General features: G+C 46.0%; 1 protein-coding gene across 1 annotated transcript; it reads left to right on the forward strand.

Moving 5' to 3' along the window:
- Positions 1-10,870: 10,870 nt before the first annotated feature.
- Positions 10,871-17,746, forward strand: LOC123448678 (uroporphyrinogen decarboxylase). Its single transcript, XM_045125645.1, has 6 exons — positions 10,871-11,162; positions 11,264-11,388; positions 11,991-12,101; positions 12,245-12,433; positions 16,462-16,587; positions 17,005-17,746. Exons 1-6 carry the CDS (start codon positions 11,042-11,044, stop codon positions 17,518-17,520), a joined length of 1,188 nt encoding a protein of 395 aa, XP_044981580.1. The 5' UTR covers positions 10,871-11,041; the 3' UTR covers positions 17,521-17,746.
- Positions 17,747-19,895: the final 2,149 nt, after the last annotated feature.

Consider the following 19,895-nt stretch of genomic DNA (forward strand, 5'->3'; position numbering starts at 1 on the left):
ACCCACCCCGGGGAAGCCCATAGGCCTTGGGGGTGGCGCACCAGCCCTTAGTGGGCTGGTGGGACAGCCCAAGAAGGCCCTATGCGCCATAGGAAGAAAATCAAAGAGAAAAGGAAAAAAAAGAAGAGGTGGGAAAAGGGGGAAGGACTCCTCCTTCCAAGCCTAGTTGGCTTCGGTTTGGAAGGGGAGGACTCCCCCCCCTTGGCTCGGCCGAACCCCTTGAGGGTCCTTGGACCCCAAGGCAAGGCTCCCCCTCTTCCCCCTATATATACGGAGGTTTTAGGGCTGATTTGAGACAACTTTGCCATGGCAGCCCGACCACATATCTCCACGGTTTTACCTCTAGATCGCGTTTCTGCGGAGCTCGGGCGGAGCCCTGCTGAGATTAGATCACCACCAACCTCCGGAGCGTCATCATGCTGTCGGAGAACTCATCTACCTCTCCGTCTATCTTGCTGGATCAAGAAGGCCGAGATCATCATCGAGTTGTACGTGTGCTCAACGCGGAGGTGCCGTCCGTTCGGCACTAGATCGTGGGACTGATCGCGGGACGGTTCGCGGGGCGGATCGAGGGACGTGAGGACGTTCCACTACATCAAACGCGTTCACTAACGCTTCTGCTGTGTGATCTACAAGGGTACATAGATCGAATATCCCCTCTCGTAGATGGACATCACCATGATAGGTCTTCGTGCGCGTAGGAAAATTTTTGTTTCCCATGCGACGTTCCCCATCAGTGGCATCATGAGCTAGGCTCATGCGTAGATGTCTTCTCGAGTAGAACACAAAAGTTTTTTGTGGGCGGTGATGTGCGTTTCTCTGCCCTCCTTAGTCTTTTCTTGATTCCGCGGTATTGTTGGATTGAAGCGGCTTGGACCGACATTACTCGTACTTACGAGAGACTGGTTTCATCGCTACGAGTAACCCCGTTGCTCAAAGATGACTGGCAAGTGTCAGTTTCTCCAACTTTAGTTGAATCGGATTTGACCGAGGAGGTCCTTGTATAAGGTTAAATAGCAATTCCTATATCTCCGTTGGGGTGTTTGCGTAAGTAAGATGCGATCCTATTAAAAACCCATGGTCACCATGTAAAACATGCAACAACAAAATTAGAGGACGTCTAATTTGTTTTTGCAGGGTATGCTTGTGATTTGATATGGCCAACAATGTGATGTGATATATTGGATGTATGAGATGATCATGTTGTAATAGATAATATCGACTTGCACGTCGATGGTACGGCAACCGGCAGGAGCCATAGGGTTGTCTTTAAACTAACGTTTGTGCTTGCAGATGTGTTTACTATTTTGCTAGGATGTAGCTTTAGTAGTAATAGCATGAGTAGCACGACAACCCCGATGGAGACACGTTGATGGAGATCATGGTGTGGCGCCGGTGACAAGAAGATCGTGTCGGTGCTTTGGTGATGGAGATCAAGGAGCACGTGATGATGGCCATATCATGTCACTTATGAATTGCATGTGATGTTAATCCTTTTATGCACCTTATTTTGCTTAGAACGACGGTAGCATTATGAGGTGATCTCTCACTAAAATTTCAAGACGAAATTGTGTTCTCCCCGACTGTGCACCATTGCTACAGTTCGTCGTTTCGAGACACCACGTGATGATCGGGTGTGATAGACTCAACGTTCACATACAACGGGTGCAAAACAGTTGCACACGCGGAACACTCGGGTTAAGCTTGACGAGCCTAGCATGTGCAGACATGGCCTCCGAACACATGAGACCGAAAGGTCGATCATGAATCATATAGATGATATGATTAGCATAGGGATGCTTACCACTGAAACTATACTCAACTCACGTGATGATCGGACTTGAGCTAGTGTAAGTGGATCATGAACCACTCAAATGACTAGAGAGATGTACTTTTTGAGTGAGAGTTTAGCGAGTAATTTGATTAAGTTAAACTCTAATTATCTTGAACATAGTCTAAGTCCACTTTGAATATATTTGTGTTGTAGATCATGGCTCACGCGACAGTCACCCTGAATTTTAATACGTTCCTAGAGAAAGCTAAATTGAAAGATGATGGAAGCAACTTTGTAGACTGGGCTCGTAATCTTAAGCTAATCTTACAAGCTGGGAAGAAGGATTATGTCCTTAATGCTGCGCTAGGAGATGAACCACCCGCTACGGCTGACCAGGATGTTAAGAATGCTTGGTTAACACGTAAGGAGGACTACTCAGTAGTTCAATGTGCAGTCTTGTATGGCTTAGAACTGGGACTTCAACGTCGCTTTGAGCATCATGGAGCATTTGAGATGTTCCAGGAGTTGAAGTTCATCTTTCAGAAGAACAACCTGATCGAGAGGTATGAGACCTCCGATAAATTATATGCTTGCAAGATGGAGGAGAACTCGTCTCTCAGTGAACATGTGCTCAAAATGTCTGGGTACTCAAACCGTCTAGCTGAGCTGGGGATTGAACTCCCGCAAGAGGCTATCACTGACAGAATCCTTCAATCACTGCCGCCAAGTTATAAAGGCTTTGTGTTGAACTACAACATGCAAGGGATGAACAAGTCACTCGGCGAGTTGTTTGCGATGCTGAAAGTCGCAGAGTCTGAACTCCGTAAAGAGCATCAAGTGTTGATGGTGAATAAGACCACTAGTTTCAAGAGAAACGGCAAAGGAAAGAAGGGTAATTCAAAGAAGAGCGGCAAGCCTGTTTCCAATCCAACGAAGAAACCCAAAGCTGGACCTAAGCCTGAAACAGAGTGTTACTATTGCAAGGGTATGGGTCACTGGAAGCGCAACTGCCCCAAGTATCTGGCTGATAAGAAGGCGGCCAAAGAAAAATCGGGTATATTTGATATACATGTTATTGATGTGTACTTAACCGGCTCTCGTAGTAGTGCTTGGGTATTCGATACCGGTTCTATTGCTCATATTTGCAACTCGAAACAGGAACTGCGGAATAGACGAAGGCTGGCGAAAGATGAAGTGACGATGCGCGTAGGAAATGGTTCCAAGGTTGATGCAATCACCGTCGGCACAGTTTCACTTCAGTTACCATCAGGATTAGTTATGAACTTGAATCATTGTTATTTAGTGCCTGCGTTGAGCATGAACATAATATCTGGATCTTGTTTATTGCGAGACGGTTACTCTTTTAAGTGAGAGAATAATGGTTGTTCTATTTCTATGAGTAACATCTTTTATGGTCATGCACCCAATGTGAGAGGATTGTTCATATTGAATCTTGATAGTGATACACACATACATAACATTGAAACCAAAAGAGTTAGAGTTAACAATGATAGCGCCATATTTTTGTGGCACTGCCACTTAGGTCATATTGGTGTAAAGCGCATGAAGAAACTCCATGCCGATGGACTTTTGGAGTCACTTGACTTTGATTCACTTGACACGTGCGAACCATGCCTCATGGGAAAGATGACTAAACTCCGTTCTTCGGAACAATGGAGCGTGCAAGTGACTTGTTGGAAATCATACATACCGACGTGTGCGGTCCGATGAGCGTAGAGGCACGCGGTGGATATCGTTATTTTCTCACCTTCACAGACGATTTGAGTAGATATGGTTATGTCTACTTAATGAAGCACAAGTCTGAAACATTTGAAAAGTTCAAGCAATTTCAAAGTGAAGTTGAAAATCATCGTAACAAGAAGATCAAGTTCCTACGGTCTGATCGTGGGGGTGAATATCTGAGTTTCGAGTTTGGTGCTCCCTTAAGACAATGTGGAATTGTTTCACAGTTGACACCGCCTGGAACACCACAGCGTAATGGTGTGTTCGAACGTCGTAATCATACTTTATTAGAGATGGTGCGATCTATGATGTCTCTTACCGATTTGCCGTTATCGTTTTGGGGTTATGCATTAGACACAGCTGCATTCACTTTAAATAGGGCACCATCAAAATCCGTTGAGACGACACCATACGAACTGTGGTATGGCAAAAGGCCAAAGTTGTCGTTTCTTAAAGTTTGGGGATGTGATGCTTATGTCAAAAAGCTTCAGCCTGAAAAGCTGGAACCCAAAGCGGAAAAGTGCATCTTCATAGGTTACCCAAAAGAGACAGTTGGGTACACCTTCTATCTCAAATCCGAGGGCAAAGTGTTTGTTGCTAAAAATGGAGCTTTTCTCGAGAAGGAGTTTCTCTCGAGAGAATTGAGTGGGAGGAAGATAGAACTTGATGAGGTTGTCGAACCTCTCATCCCTCTAGATGGTGGCGCAGGGCAAGGGGAAACCTCTGTCATTGCAACGCCGGTTGAGGAGGAAGTTAATGATGATGATCATGAAACTCCGGTTCAAGTTCCTGTCGAACCACGCAGGTCGACGAGACCACGTGCTACTCCAGAGTGGTACGGTAATCCCGTCATGTCAATCATGTTGTTAGACAACAATGAACTTGCAAATTATGAAGAAGCAATGGTGGGCCCAGATTCCAACAAATGGCTAGAGGCCATGAAGTCCGAGATAGGATCCATGTATGAGAACAAAGTATGGACTTTGGAAGTACTACCTGAGGGCCGCAAGGCTATTCAGAACAAATGGATCTTTAAGAAGAAGATGGACGCTGACGGCAATGTGACCGTTTATAAAGCTCGACTTGTGGCAAAGGGTTTTTCACAAGTTCAAGGAGTTGACTACGATGAGACATTCTCACCCGTAGCGATGCTTAAGTCCGTCAGAATCATGTTAGCAATAGCTGCATTTTTCGATTATGAAATCTGGCAGATGGATGTCAAAACGGCGTTCCTTAACGGTTTCCTTAAAGAAGAGTTGTATATGATGCAATCCGAAGGTTTTGTCGATCCTGAGAATGCTAACAAGGTGTGCAAGCTCCAGCGATCCATTTATGGGCTGGTGCAAGCATCTCGGAGTTGGAACAAACGCTTTGATGAGGTGATCAAAGCATTTGGATTTATACAAGTGATTGGAGAATCTTGTATTTACAAGAAAGTGAGTGGGAGCTATGTGGCGTTTCTAATATTATATGTGGATGACATATTGCTGATTGGAAACAACTAGAGTTTTTGGAGAGCATAAAGGATTACTTGAATAAAAGTTTCTCTGTGAAGGACCTAGGAGAAGCTACTTACATTCTAGGCATTAAGATCTATAGGGATAGATCGAAACGCCTGATAGGACTTTCACAAAGCACATACCTTGATAAAGTTTTGAAGAGGTTCAAAATGGAACAGTCCAAGAAAGGGTTCTTGCCAGTTTTATAAGGTACGAGATTGAGTAAGACTCAGTGCCCAGCAACTGATGAGGATAGAGAGCATATGAGCACCGTCCCCTATGCTTCAGCCATAGGTTCTATCATGTATGCAATGTTGTGCACTAGACCGGACGTTAGCTTGGCCATAAGTATGGCAGGCAGGTTCCAGAGTAATCCAGGAGTGGATCACTGGACGGCGGTCAAGAATATCCTCAAAGAAGCAGAACTGTGTATCACTCTCCACTGCCTAAGCTGAGTACATTGCTGCTGGTTCTTGCTGTGCTCAATTACTATGGATGAAGCAAACCCTCAAGGACTATGGCATCAACATGAAGAATGTGCCTCTCTACTGTGACAATGAGAGTGCTATCAAGATTGCATACAACCCAGTACAACATTCGAAGACCAAGCACATCTAGATTCGTCATCATTTTCTTCGGGACCATGTCCTCAAGGGAAATATCCTCATCGACCATGTGAAGACTGATGATCAACTGGCAGATATCTTCACTAAGCCCTAGGATGAGAAAAGGTTTTGCAAGTTGTGGTGTGAGCTAAATATCTTAGAATCTTCAAATGTTTTGTAAAAACATGCACACATGCTAACACTTATGCAAAATTGATGACTTAGATGTGCAACACATGATGAATCGATTTTCTTCAACTAATGAAGAATGTCACTCTGAATGTGAAGAAATCAACGAAGAAATTGATTCTCAGGGCCCTACGACAATTGTACGCGGCGTCTGTAATCAACATTCCTATATGGTGGGTCACGCCACAGCCCAATGTGAAATTCCTCAAGTTGATTTTCTTCAAGTGTTCTATTTCCTCAAAATGTGTTTTTCTTCAAAACAGCTGTTCTTCAGTGTGACGATTTATCACAAAATCTTCAAAAAAAACACTTGATGACTTTCATTTGACTAGATAGACTGTGATTTCAAGTCCTCAACAGCATTCACTTATTGCTATTTCTTCAAGGTGATATTTCTGCTAAGTGAATGTGATCGGACCCTACATTCCCTCTATGCTATACTCATCCAGTCTATTCAATTCTTCATTTGCGTTCTACTTGAAACTTTGTTCAAAATCCTCACTGCATCCTTGTCAGCTGATGATTTTGTAACGAAAATCCTCAAATCTTCAAAAATTGTTTCTTTAATACACAGTAACTGAACCCCATTTCCCACGATCGGATAACCACGATCTCCACTATCTCCACCGCACTGTTCGGGAGCTACACGTGTCCTGCGGAGACGTAGAGGCAGGGGCGGTTTGGTCCGAAATTTTCACGCCAACAGTAACTTTTGGCTATAAATATGTCCTTATCCCCCTCGGCATACTCTTCTTCGCTCCATCGCTCTCCTGCCACAGCATACACCACTGAACCCTAGCGCCATCGCTGGTAGTCTCGTCGCCGATGAGGAAGAGCTTCACTGCCTCGACTTCTCCGTCGCCGGAACCACGCCGGAGTCGGACCATCTTCGTCCGCCGCCGCCGTAGATGTCCTCTGTCGCCGGGTTAGGGTGCATTAGACACGCGACCGAAGAGCTTCTCCACACACACCTTTCTGTGTTCTTCGTGCGCACCTTCCAGGGTAAATAAATCCCATTTTTACCGCAAGATTAGATCTAAAATTTTATGTCTTCTATGTGAAATCTGTTTTTCCTCAAGAAACGATAAGCACTTGATTCCTCAAACACTGCCTATCACCACATCATTGATGAACTATGCTAAGCATCTAAGATTTTCACGAGATTCCTCAATTGTGCGAATTTTCGGATCTGTACAACTCTGGAACCCAAGAACAGTATGCTTAGGCAAATTCCTCAACCACTGGTTATATTCCTCAAACTGTCAAACTTTTTCATTTTCTTCAAATCTGAGAACGCATATGACCTCTCCAAATTCCTCGCAACTATACTCTGTTCACAGGTACACGCATGTCAGCTGATGAATCTCTCAGTTCTCATCACATTAACTCATTTGCATCGTTTCTGGAAGAAAATCTTCAAGTCTCATCAGAATCCTCAAGAGTTCAATCTCATCAGCAAAATCCTCAGCTGAAGAAAATGGAGGATGACAGAAAACAGAAGGGAGGAAAGAAACTTGAGCAAAACACAGCTGTGGATATCCCTGAGGATATTTACTTGGACTATTGCACGCTTGATGAAAATGAGACAATGGCCAAGAGAAAGATACGTCTGTAGAAGATAGAACGCCGATGGGCGAAGGAATACAGGTTTGTGACTCCCAAGTATGCGAAGAAATTCGCTGTGAAGCCCCCTGGCAGACTGGCCATAAGTTTGGTAGGTAGGTACCAAAGTGATCCCGGTATGGAACACTTGACAGCGGTCAAGAATATCCTGAAGTACCTGAAAAGGACTAAGGAGATGTTTCTCGTTTATGGAGGTGACGAAGAGCTCGTCGTAAAGGGTTACGCTGATGCTAGCTTCGACACAGATCCGGATGACTCTAAGTCACAGACCATATACGTGTATTTTTGAATGGCGGGGCAGTGAGCTGGTGCAGCAGCAAGCAAGACGTCATGGCAGCATCTACATGTGAAGCAGAGTACATAGCTGCTTCAGAAGCGGCCCATGAAGGTATTTGGATGAAGGAGCTCATCACCGACCTTGGAGTGGTTCCAAGCGCGTCGGGTCCGATGACACTCTTCTGTGATAACACTGGAGCCATTGCCACAGCCAAGGTTTGTAATCTTGATTTTGCCTGATTTTTTCTAATTAACTAAACGATTCTTCTTCTTAATCAATAAAAATGGCAAATTTTTACATCATCTCAAAATAGCACCGACTGGAGTGGCCCATCTCGAGATCCGAGACACCAATCGCAGTGGCTCGCCTAAGGATGGCAATTTTATCCACGGGTACGGGTACCCCGCGGGTACCGTACCCGCATGGGCTATTTATGGGTAGTACTCATACCCTACCTGTTAAATCATGGTTAGGGTACAAGTATATAGCCTTGTACCCGTGGATATACCTATACCCTGTCCATTTGTGAACTAATGTTATGTTATTGTCAATTAATTATTAATTTATTATGTGACTCATCTACTCCTATTAACTTATGAGTATGTTGTGATTTTTTAATTTTGCTCATGGTCATGTACTCATCTATTTGTGTCAAATGTGCTATCAATGGGTGTAAAGTTGTGAACAACTTGTGTACTATTTATTCTACCCGATGGGTATTCAATGAATACAGATAATCATCGGGTATGGATATGTGTAAAGTTTTATACCCATAGGTATAGACTAGCAAAAGGGCCCGTGCGTTGCAACGGAAAAAAATACCACATGTTTTAAATATTTTTATAATCATTTTGATTTATTAAAATAATAAGGTAACTAACTAATGTAGTCAGTCCTATCCTATTTTGTTGAGAAATCAACCCGTCCATTGTTAATTCCATCATAATGAGAAATTGAGCGGGACAAGCAAAGCAAACACAAAGAGGCTACGTGAATTGATCAATGGACTGTTATCTTATTTCACTCATGGGGTAGATAATGTGGGATCAGATGACAAACTGAAGGTGGTGTTCCATTCCCTCTCTCTACAACAATGCAATCTTACATTCAATACATTCATCCATCAGCAAACAAACTCCCACAAAACAAAATTTCTTGCCGGTGCTTGGCACACAGTTGGAGGCATGGGGAGGGGATCTCACCAGATGATGAGTTCCTGCCGGAGGAGGGGATACGATGAGGGGAGCAAGGGTTAGGCGCCTCTATCTGGCCATAAGGAGTCGCCGTTGCCGCGCCATAACCTCGGAGTTTCCCGTGTGAGCCATGGAGGCCCGTCTCCACCTGCAAGTACTTCGCTCCGCCGCGCCTTATCCGCGCGCCGCCGCCGTTCTGCATCGAGCAGACGCATCATCCCAAGTCGATGTAGCTGTCGCGTTGATTTGATCCAGAAGTTGTGCTCGAGCGCCGAAACAGGGGCAGCAAGCGGGCAGAGGTACGACCACGGAGGCGAGTGGTTTGAGATCGACAACAGTGGTGGTTGAGGTCGGCCGTGGCGGCGAGTGGTGTGGCAACGACCTGGGCACAGGCCAGGGTGGACCAGGGTCGACGCGATGCGCTCGAGCGCCGCAACGGGGGCAGTGAGCGGGGAGAGGTACATCCGCGGAGGCGGGTGGGTTGAGATCGGCAGCGGTGACGGTTGATGCCGGCCGCGGCGGCGAGTGGTGTGGCGGCGGCCTGGGCACATGCCAGGGTGGCCCAGGGTCGACGGGAGGAGGCGATGCGTACGGGTATAATTTTTGCAGCGAATCGTTTTTTCCTTTTGCGTTGCAGATAAATGATGAAGCGCGGGTTGAATAACAAAAATTACAGGGGCTTTTTTATAAAAATGTTGTAATGGGTTTTCCGACGAAAGCAATAGCCGCTTTATTATTAGGTATAGACTAGCAATAGGGCCCGTGCGTTGCAACGGAAAAAAAATACCACACGTTTTAAATATTTTTATAATCATTTTGATTTATTAAAATAATAAGCTAACTAACTAATGTAGTCAGTCCTATCCTATTTTGTTGAGAAATCAACCCGTCCATTGTTAATTCCACCATAATGAGAAATTGAGCGGGACAAGCAAAGCAAAACAAAGAGGCTACGTGAATTGATCAATGGACTGTTATCTTATTTCACTCATGGGGTAGAGAATGTGGGATCAGATGACAAACTGAAGGTGGTGTTCCATTCCCTCTCTCTACAACAATGCAATCTTACATTCAATACATTCATCCATCAGCAAACAAACTCCCACAAAACAAAATTTCTTGCCGGTGCTTGGCACACAGTTGGCATGGGGAGGGGATCTCACCAGATGACGAGTTCCTGCCGGAGGAGGGGATACGATGAGGGGAGCAAGGGTTAGGCGCCTCTATCTGGCCATAAGGAGTCGTCGTTGCCGCGCCATAACCTCGGAGTTTCCCGTGTGAGCCATCGAGGCCCGCCTCCACCTGCAAGTACTTCGCTCCGCCGCACCTTATCCACGCGCCGCCGCCGTTCTGCATCGAGCAGACGCATCATCCCAAGTCGCTGTAGCTGTCGCGTTGATTTGATTCAGAAGTTGTGCTCGAGCGCCGAAACGGGGGCAGCAAGCGGGCAGAGGTACGACCGCGGAGGCGAGTGGGTTGAGATCGACAACAGTGGTGGTTGAGGTCGGCCGTGGCGGCGAGTGGTGTGGCAGCGGCCTGGGCACAGGCCAGGGTGGACCAGGGTCGACGCGATGCGCTCGAGCGCCGCAACAGGGGCAGTGAGCGGGGAGAGGTACATCCGTGGAGGCGGGTGGGTTGAGATCGGCAGCGGTGACGGTTGATGCCGGCCGCGGCGGCGAGTGGTGTGGCGGCGGCCTGGGCACATGCGAGGGTGGCCCAGGGTCGACGGGAGGAGGCAATGCGTACGGGTATAATTTTTGCAGCTAATCGTTTTTTCCTTTTGCGTTGCAGATAAATGATGAAGCGCGGGTTGAATAACAAAAATTACAGGGTTTTTTTTATAAAAATGTTGTAATGGGTTTTTCAACGAAAGCAATAACCGCTTTATTATATAAAATATTTATATAGGTATAGATATGGGTAGAATTTTATACCCATTAACTATACGGGTATGGATATGATATTGCTGTACACTGCCCATACCCTACCCATTGCCATCCTCGCTCGCCCACACTATTATCGGCGTAAGCAGACATCTCATCCCAAATCCGGATTTCTCATCGCATCCCATCCGCTTCGACTCTCCCCGGAGCCGAGGTCGTCGCCTTCCCACTCTGCGGCTCGCCCCACCAGCCTCAATGGCGACCGCGTGCCCGCCCCTCTCGCTGCCGTCCACTTCCCTCCTCCGCATGACAACCCGCGCCGGCGCAGGCCTCGCCCGCCAGCCGCTCCCCTCCATCCGCTGCAGCGCCGTCGGAGGTGAGCTGCCCCCTCCTCTTTTCACCAGTTTGGTGGCTTGGCACAAGATTTTTATGAGAGATGTAAGCGTCTAGGGGTTATTTTGGTTGGGGGTGTTTCAGAGGCTGTTGCGGAGGCGGCTGTGGCCGGGACGGCGGAGGAGCCGCTGCTAGTGAGCGCAATCAAGGGGAAGAAGGTGGAGAGGCCGCCTGTCTGGCTCATGAGGCAGGCCGGGAGGTACATGAAGGCAGGTTCATTCTAAATAACGACATGATCTGAAACGGCGCTTATTCTCTTCACAAGCATTTCCCAGTTAGCACCCAGGCATGCAATTAGAGAAATAAAGTCGAAAACAGTTAGAGAAAGAGAGTCACTAACTCAAGACGCAACTGGACAGAGCGAATTTAAATTACTTGAAGTTGCTATGGTTTCAGTAAGAATTGAGCCTGAGAAAATCACATCGAACTATAAGTTTATAACAAGATAATACATGATTGTAAACTACATTAGTAATTACTAGTTTAATAGGGCGTGAGATGTCTTGACTAGTTAAGGTAACCAGAGGCTGGCATAACTATCTGCAGAATGCAGAAATAGTGACCATTCCTAGTGTATCCTGTTTTCAAATCCTCCAGGTACGATTTTAATTGCAGTTCTGTTCATAAAAAACAAATCAAGTTGTTGGACGGCAGAATATATTTTGTTTATTTTTAAAGTAAACATGAATTTTTTTTTCATGGTTTTTGAGTAATGACTGATCGCTCCTTTTCGTTGTGCTATTTTTCTTTTGTACCAAGAAAAGAGGGCCCTTCTTTTCTTAACATGTTGGCATTTTGATTTTTGTAACAGAGCTACCAAAATCTCTGTGAGAAATATCCTTTGTTCCGTGAAAGATCAGAAAATGTTGACCTTGTTGTTGAGATCTCTCTGCAGCCATGGAAGGTTTTCAAGCCTGATGGAGTAAGCTGTGGACTTTGGCCCTTTCTGTATGTTTTTTGAAATTTCTCTTTTGCAAGTCTCAAAGGCTTACACAACTTGAGATGTTGCCAGTATCTGATGTTCAATTATTGATGCAGTTTTTTTTGGTCATTTGCCTTTCCTAGGTTATCTTGTTCTCGGATATCCTTACTCCACTTCCTGGGATGAACATACCTTTTGACATTGTGAAAGGAAAAGGTCCAGTGATATATGATCCCTTAAGAACAGCAGCGGCTGTGAACGAAGTCAGAGAATTCGTTCCAGAGGAGTGGGTCCCTTATGTAGGACAGGCTTTAAATTTGCTGCGAGGAGAGGTTAGTATACTCTTCAGAGTTGCATGGGAATTTGAAATAGGTGTTTCTTTCAAAAGCATTCTTGGATACTTGGATAGCAACATTTCATTTACACTTTTATGGTCCATCCAGACCTTTCTTCTTCAAAGTGTGACATTCTAATACATCAATTATCAAGTTGCTAACTAGTTGTATCAATTTCTCAATGTTGCATTACTTGGAGCTTTTCAGAGTTATGATAATATTGTAGATAAGTTGAATCATGATAGTGTTATATCTGAATCTGAAAAGCTCGCGTGCATGCTTTTGCATTGGTTTCATGGCTTCATTGGAACTCCACATTTTAAAAGCTATAACTTCATCTGATTCTTAAATTACCCATTGTACCTCTATTTGGTCCTCTGTCCGTAAACAACTTTTAGATACTTTTGATATATTATTTACTTTTGGAGACTTGCTTTGTTATGACCGGTATACAATATAGCTGGAGGGGGTCCACTGGCGCGTGGTCTCCCTCCATGCCCTCGTGGTCTCTCTCCATGCCCTCGCGGGTATACGGGCGGAGAAGACTATGCTGCTGCCGGTGACAGTCAATAGGGAGCGCCTCCTAGCCCTCCTGGATATGGGCTCCACCCATAACTTTCTGCCCGAGTCTACCATGTGTCGCCTGGCGCTCCATCCGACGGGCGGGGAACAACTCTGGGTTACCGTGGCTAACGGTGACCGCCTCCACTGCCAGGGGATTGCGCGGCATGTCCCCATTGTCATCAGCGACGAGCACTTCGCCATCACGTGCGTGGGCATCGACTTGGGCTGTTTCGACTTCATCCTCGGCGTCGACTTTTTGCGGACCCTGGGTCCCATCCTTTGGGACTTCAACGCCCTGTCGATGACCTTCTGGCGGCTGGGTTGTCGCGTTCGGTGGAAGGGCATGGGTGACGCTGCACCAGCGGCCCCTCAGCCACAGCTGACGGTGGCTGCCGTCGAACCAGAGCCGCCCCTGTTGGCTCGTCTTCTACAGCAGCACGACGACCTCTTCGACGAGCCAGAGGGCCTCCCGCCAGCCCAGGTCTACGACCACCGCATTCACCTCCTCCCGGGCACAGCCCCCATCGCCATACGGCCATACCGCTACTCACAGCTTCAGAAGGACGAGCTGGAGCGACAGTGCGTGGTCATGCTCGCCTTGGGCATCACCCGGATCTCTACCTTGCCGTTCTCGGTGCCGGTGCTCCTCGTTCGCAAGACCGACGACTCGTGGCGCTTCTGCATCCACCATTGTGCTCTTAACACCAAGACGTCCAAGGTCAAATTTCCCATACTAGTCGTGGATGAGCTTCTGGACGAGCTACACGGGGCACGCTTCTTCACTAAGCTCGACCTTCGCTCAGGCTACCACCAGGTTCGGATGTACCCGGACGACGTCCCCAAGACGTCATTTCACACCCATCACGGCCACTTCGAGTTCTTGGTGATGCCTTTCGGCCTCTCCAATGCACCGGCGACATTCCAGGCCTTGATGAACGACGTCCTTCGCCCCTACTTACGGCGGTTTGTGCTCGTTTTCTTCGGCGGCATTCTCATCTACAACTCCTCATGGGCGGAGCACTTGGAGGACATCGCCATCATGTTCAACGAGCTTCGGGCGCACCAGCTGCACCTCAAGCGCTCGAAGTGCTCGTTCGGCATGACGTCCGTCGCCTATCTGGCCACGTCATCTCGGCAGAGGGAGTCGCCATGGCTGCCGACAAGGTTGCGGCTGTCGCATCCTGGCCGAGGCCGCACTCGCCGCGGGCCCTCTGTGGTTTTTTGGGCCTCGCGGGCTACTACCGGAAGTTTATCGCCGCACCGCTCACCCGATTGTTGTGCCGCGATGCCTTCTCTTATGATGGTGAGGTGGCTTACGGCTTCCGGTCACTTAAGGAGGCTCTTACCATAGGACCGGTCCTCCAGATGCCTGACTTCGATCAATAGTTCATGGTCGACTGCGATGCTTCGGGAGTGGGGTTCGGCGCCGTCCTACACCAGGGCGCCGGGCCGTTCGCGTTCTTCAGCAGGCCGTTCGCCACGCGTCACCACAAGCTCGCGGCCTACGAGCGGGAGTTCATTAGTTTGGTCTAGGCTGTGCGCCCACTTACGGCCGTATCTATATGGGAGGCCTTTCCTGATTCGCACAGATCACTACAGCCTCAAGTTTCTGCTGGACCAGCGCCTATCCACCGTTCCGCAGCACTAGTGGATCAGCAAGCTTTTTGACTTCGACTTCACGATTGAGTACCGGCCCGGCCACCTCAAGATCGTGGCGGACGCCTTGCCCCGTCGCGACACCGACCACGACGCGGGCGCCATCGACACCGAGGGCGCCGCCCTTTGCATCAGCTCCGGGCCGTCGTTCGCCTTCCTCGACGACATCCACCGAGCCACGGCGACGGCCGCGAATGGGCAACTCCTTCGGCAGTGCCTTGAGGAGGGCGACTTGCCGGCACCGTGGCGCATGGACGACGGGTTACTCCTGCACGGGCGGCGCCTCTTCGTGCCGGATCACGACGATCTCCGTCACCAGGCTATTCTACTGGCGCACTCGGCCGGCCGCGAGGCGGAGTTTGCAGTGGGCGACTGGGTGTGGCTGCGGCTTCTCCACCGCACTATGCAGTCACTCGACCCCCCGCGCCAAGTGCAAGCTGGGTCCTTGCTATGCTGGTCCGTTTCCGGTGTTGGAACGCATCGGCAACGTCGCCTACCGCCTAGCGCCCGCATCCACGGCGTCTTTCATGTGGGCTTGTTGAAGCCCTTCCGCGGTGAGCCACCGGCGGCTGCGTCGGATCTTCCACCGACCTCCGATGGCCGTCTCCTTCCTGGTCCAGCGAAGGCGTTGAAGGCCCAGCAAAGCCGGGGTGTGTGGCGCCTCTTGATCCAGTGGCAAGGCCTTCCGGAGGAGGACGCTACTTGGGAGCCCCTGGACGAGTTCCGCAAGCAATTCCCCGACTTCCAGCTCGAGGACGAGTTGTTTGCGCACGCGGGGAGAGATGTTATGACCAGTATACAATATAGCGGGAGGGGGCCCACTGGCGTAGGCAGTTAAAAGGCCTGGCCAACTATCTTATCGTTATTAGGGGCTTAGCCCAGTTTATCATATTTGTTAGCATAGGGAGATTATATATACTCATGTAAGGACTCAGTTTTAATCAAGCAGAAGCAATCATATTTGCTCGGCTCCCATCAGGAGCCGGCGCATCAAACCCTAGCCGCCTCGGTTCTCCCTCTCTCTTGCGATCACGGCGCCTCGCCGCCGTCGACCGCGCGCCTCACCTCGTCAACCCCTCTTCCACCCCTATAATCTGAGGCCTCGCCCTGGTAGGGACTCAGTTCCTATCATGCTTACTGGGAGTCTTTAGGCTATATAGTATCATGCTCTCCATGGCAATAGGCTTCTTCCGTATTTTCATATATGAATTGTACGCAGCTCATTGGCATTGGTATCAGTAGTACTCCCCCCGTTTTTGTATACAAGGCCACTTCGTATTTTTATGTCTAACTTTGACCATTATTTTTACCAACAAAATGTGAGTTATATGCCATAAAAAGTATGCCATTGGATGCACATTTCATAGAACTTTCTGATATATTTTTGATGACACATAACCCATATTCTGTTGACCAAAATTATAAGTCAATGGTTGACACAGAAAACAAGTGGCATTGTATACAAAAACGAGGGAGTACCATTACTTTCTGAATCTGTACAATTGCAGTAGCACATCCAGTAATGGGTATGCATGCTATTTGTCATGACGAGTGCTCGATATTGCAATGTTCATTTAAATAACATTTTCATCATTATAATACAATTAGATTATTTATTAACGACACAATTTTGGAGCTGTAAATATCATGGTAATTATTATAATTGGAACAGTTTCAATATTTATTGACTGTTTAAACTAACAGAATATTTTCCTTAAAGAGCATGAGGCTATGAGTGCTCGACTCTGCTGTTGTTTTAGCAGTAACAACATTTTAACAGGGGGATTCCACTGTTTTCTTCTCAGGTTAAGAATGAAGCTGCTGTGCTTGGTTTTGTTGGAGCTCCCTTTACCTTGGCATCTTATTGCGTGGAGGGAGGTTCATCCAAGAATTTCTCAAAGATAAAGAGAATGGCCTTCGCAGAGCCAGCGGTATTGTAGATAATCCTAGTTCTAATCAATATTTTTGCACAACACATTTTCTTCCTTCCGAGTCAATTTACTATTTCTTCCTTCGAAACTATCCCAGTGCTGAATAGGTTGAAACTTGCGGATAGTGCCTTTTGTAGTCGACTTACTGATAGTGCTGCTGTTAGCAATCCCATAATAATAATTTAGTTGGCTTATATAGTTATATGTTAATACACTGCAAATGACAGCATTATATTTTATTAGCATGAATCATATGGGAAATCTGTTGTCATATTCATTATTCTTATTTATTGTTCAGTGAATGAAATGAGAGATATGTAGTTGGGTTATGTTTCCTTTCCTTCTAACCTTCTCTGATGTTGTGTGGTCTTGTGAAAATAAATATTGACCTTGATCGCTGCTCTCTATTTCTTGTAGATTCTACATAATTTGCTACAGAAGTTTACAACTTCCATGGCTAACTACATTAAATACCAAGCTGACAATGGCGCCCAAGCTGTCCAAATTTTTGACTCGTGGGCGACAGAACTCAGCCCAGTTGATTTTGAGGAATTCAGCTTGCCATATCTTAAGCAAATCGTGGATTCTGTCAAGGAAACACATCCTGACTTACCTCTGATATTATATGCAAGCGGATCTGGTGGATTGCTGGAAAGGCTTCCGTTGACGGGTGTTGATGTTGTTAGTTTGGACTGGACAGTTGATATGGCTGAGGGTAGGAAACGATTGGGATCCAACATAGCAGTTCAAGGGAACGTGGACCCTGGTGTTCTTTTTGGATCGAAAGAGTTCATAACCAAGCGGATTTACGACACCGTGCAGAAGGCTGGTAGTCAAGGACATGTATTGAACCTTGGTCATGGCATTAAGGTGGGGACTCCCGAGGAAAATGTTGCCCATTTCTTTGAGGTTGCAAAAGGGATCAGATACTGAAAGACCTTGGTTGTTGAATTTGTTCCTTTCTCCCAGCCGGCAGAAGTTGTAGATGCCACTGCTTGAGGATAGATGCAGGAAGCCACATGTCTAGCATAGGGTACCTGACGAACACATCTTTTTGTGATTGCTTATGTGTTCTGCATTTCAGTTTCCATTTCATTGTAATACTCTAAGCATATATTGCATATACTAATTGAGGTGTAAGAAAGTGCCTACTTGTTTATACCATGTATACTACGTACTTCAATCTTATCCACCTAGTCGAGAATATCGATTTGTATTTGTATGAAGAAAGCACTCTTACTTAAAATATTTAAGCTGCAAGTTGGATTTATTTATCTGATACTGTTCTTAAGCCTGACTTTGTCTCGAGCTCACTAAATAGTGTTATGGTTTGTCTGTTGGTGTAGTTTATTGAGAAATTTGTACTGCACTTCTCCATGGTTCATTTGCCTTGTAATCCCTAATTTGTTAGTAGTATGATGTTTTTGCTTTAAAATGTCAGAAAGTTTTGAACTGTACGCAGTTTTTATTACCTGAACTGTATGCAGCTTTTGATGACTAGTCGAATGATTCCATTAATCAAGCATCCTCATTCTAGTGCTATGCCAAAAAAAAAATAATTCGAAATACCTGACTCTGCCTACATGCTATGTATGACGAGCATCAGCCTAACCAATGTTTCCAAGTAAGAATACACTAAGCCAAACTGGTTTATATTGAGAAAATTGATTGTAGAAAAATACACTACAGCCAAACTGGTTTATATTGAGAAAAATGATTGTAATAGCCTGATATTTGTTATCGGTGTTGATGTTTTTGTTGGAAGTTTCTGGCTAAGCAAACTCGTGTCTGTAAAACGTGATTGTTGGAAAACTGCTTGACACCCTAAGACGGGTGTGGCTATTTCATATATATATAGGGATATACAAAGGTGTACATTATAGTTTACAAGACATATACAAAGGCCGAAAATTCTCTTTGGAGGCCGAGCACGCTGGAGCTCGCTATCTTGGGCGTCGGTCTTCCCAGTGATCAGGCGCAGATCCGTACTTGTCTCACGTATTCCACCCGGCAAGCTTTTATACGACACCGTATTGCACAGTGGCAGCAGATCTTAACTAGTGACCGTACCATCGCACGAACAAGTGCCAGCATTTAGTACTGGGAGAGATCACAACACACTGTTCCTCCGGCTAGTTAACAAATCTGCGCCACCTCGTCCGATTTGGTGTATCAAATTTCTAGGACAAATAATTATCGTGTAACCACCAACATAATATGTGCGTTTTAGTACAGGAATCACTGAAAAACATCATTTCTTCGTTGACATTTAAAGAAAAAAAAGAGAAATTATGCAGATTGGAATTGCTTTTACAGCCACACCTTGGAATGACATTTTTAACTTCACATGCATTGTCTAGATGCCTTTTCCACATTACTTTGCGTTTTTTGTCAGAAAATTCCGCTGACAAATTTGCTATGCAAAGTGACTTCCTCTCAAAGTCTTGCTCTAGTTTTTTGCAGGGGAAAGTCATGCTCTTTTAAACGGGTAATGTAGCAACCACTCTTTATGTGAGACACACATAAGTGTACGCCGGCCAACCTCGCAAGTATACAACAACTTATTCAGGATATGGTCAATTTTTCACACACTATGAACATAAATGCATCCGGGTTCTTTATCATTTTATACTAGCAGTTTATTCTAAAAACAATCATGCCCTAGAGTAATTCCGTTTCTAACTTTTTTTTGAACAAAATAAAATCGTGGTCGTCAAGATACACGAGCATGTAGTCACCTCTATGAATGCACGCACGCACATCCTATGTCTATGAACACCTCTGAGAGACAGGGCCGGTCCTGACATTTTGGGGGGCCCGAGACTAAATTAAAACTCGAAGCCCTTAATATAGGCATCACATAATAATAACAATTAGCACATATATGTATATATATACACAATTATTACTATCGGTAGGACCTGAATTAACCCGAAGTATGTGTATCAAATAATCTATAGATATTGCCTTAAAATATTCTTCTAACATTCCTCGATGCAAAGTGGCTTCTGATGGGGGTGATGTCAATCTCATCCAATGATTTCTTTTCATTGGATAATGTTGCCAAACTATTTAACCTCTCTTTATTCATTGTTGACATCAGACAGTTCTTCAATAATTTCAATTTTCAAAAGCTTTTCATCCCATGTGAATGTTGCACACATAGTAAATACGGTCTGGCAAAGTGAATGGCACACATAGTAAAAGCTTTTCGGCAGATAGTACGTGGTCTGGCAAAGTGAATATCAGAATCTTCATTTCGGAAATAAGATCATATACCTCAACATGAGATGAACCATCAAGAGAGA

This window comes from Hordeum vulgare, chromosome 4H (assembly GCF_904849725.1).
Source record: "Hordeum vulgare subsp. vulgare chromosome 4H, MorexV3_pseudomolecules_assembly, whole genome shotgun sequence".
Taxonomy (NCBI): domain Eukaryota; kingdom Viridiplantae; phylum Streptophyta; class Magnoliopsida; order Poales; family Poaceae; genus Hordeum; species Hordeum vulgare.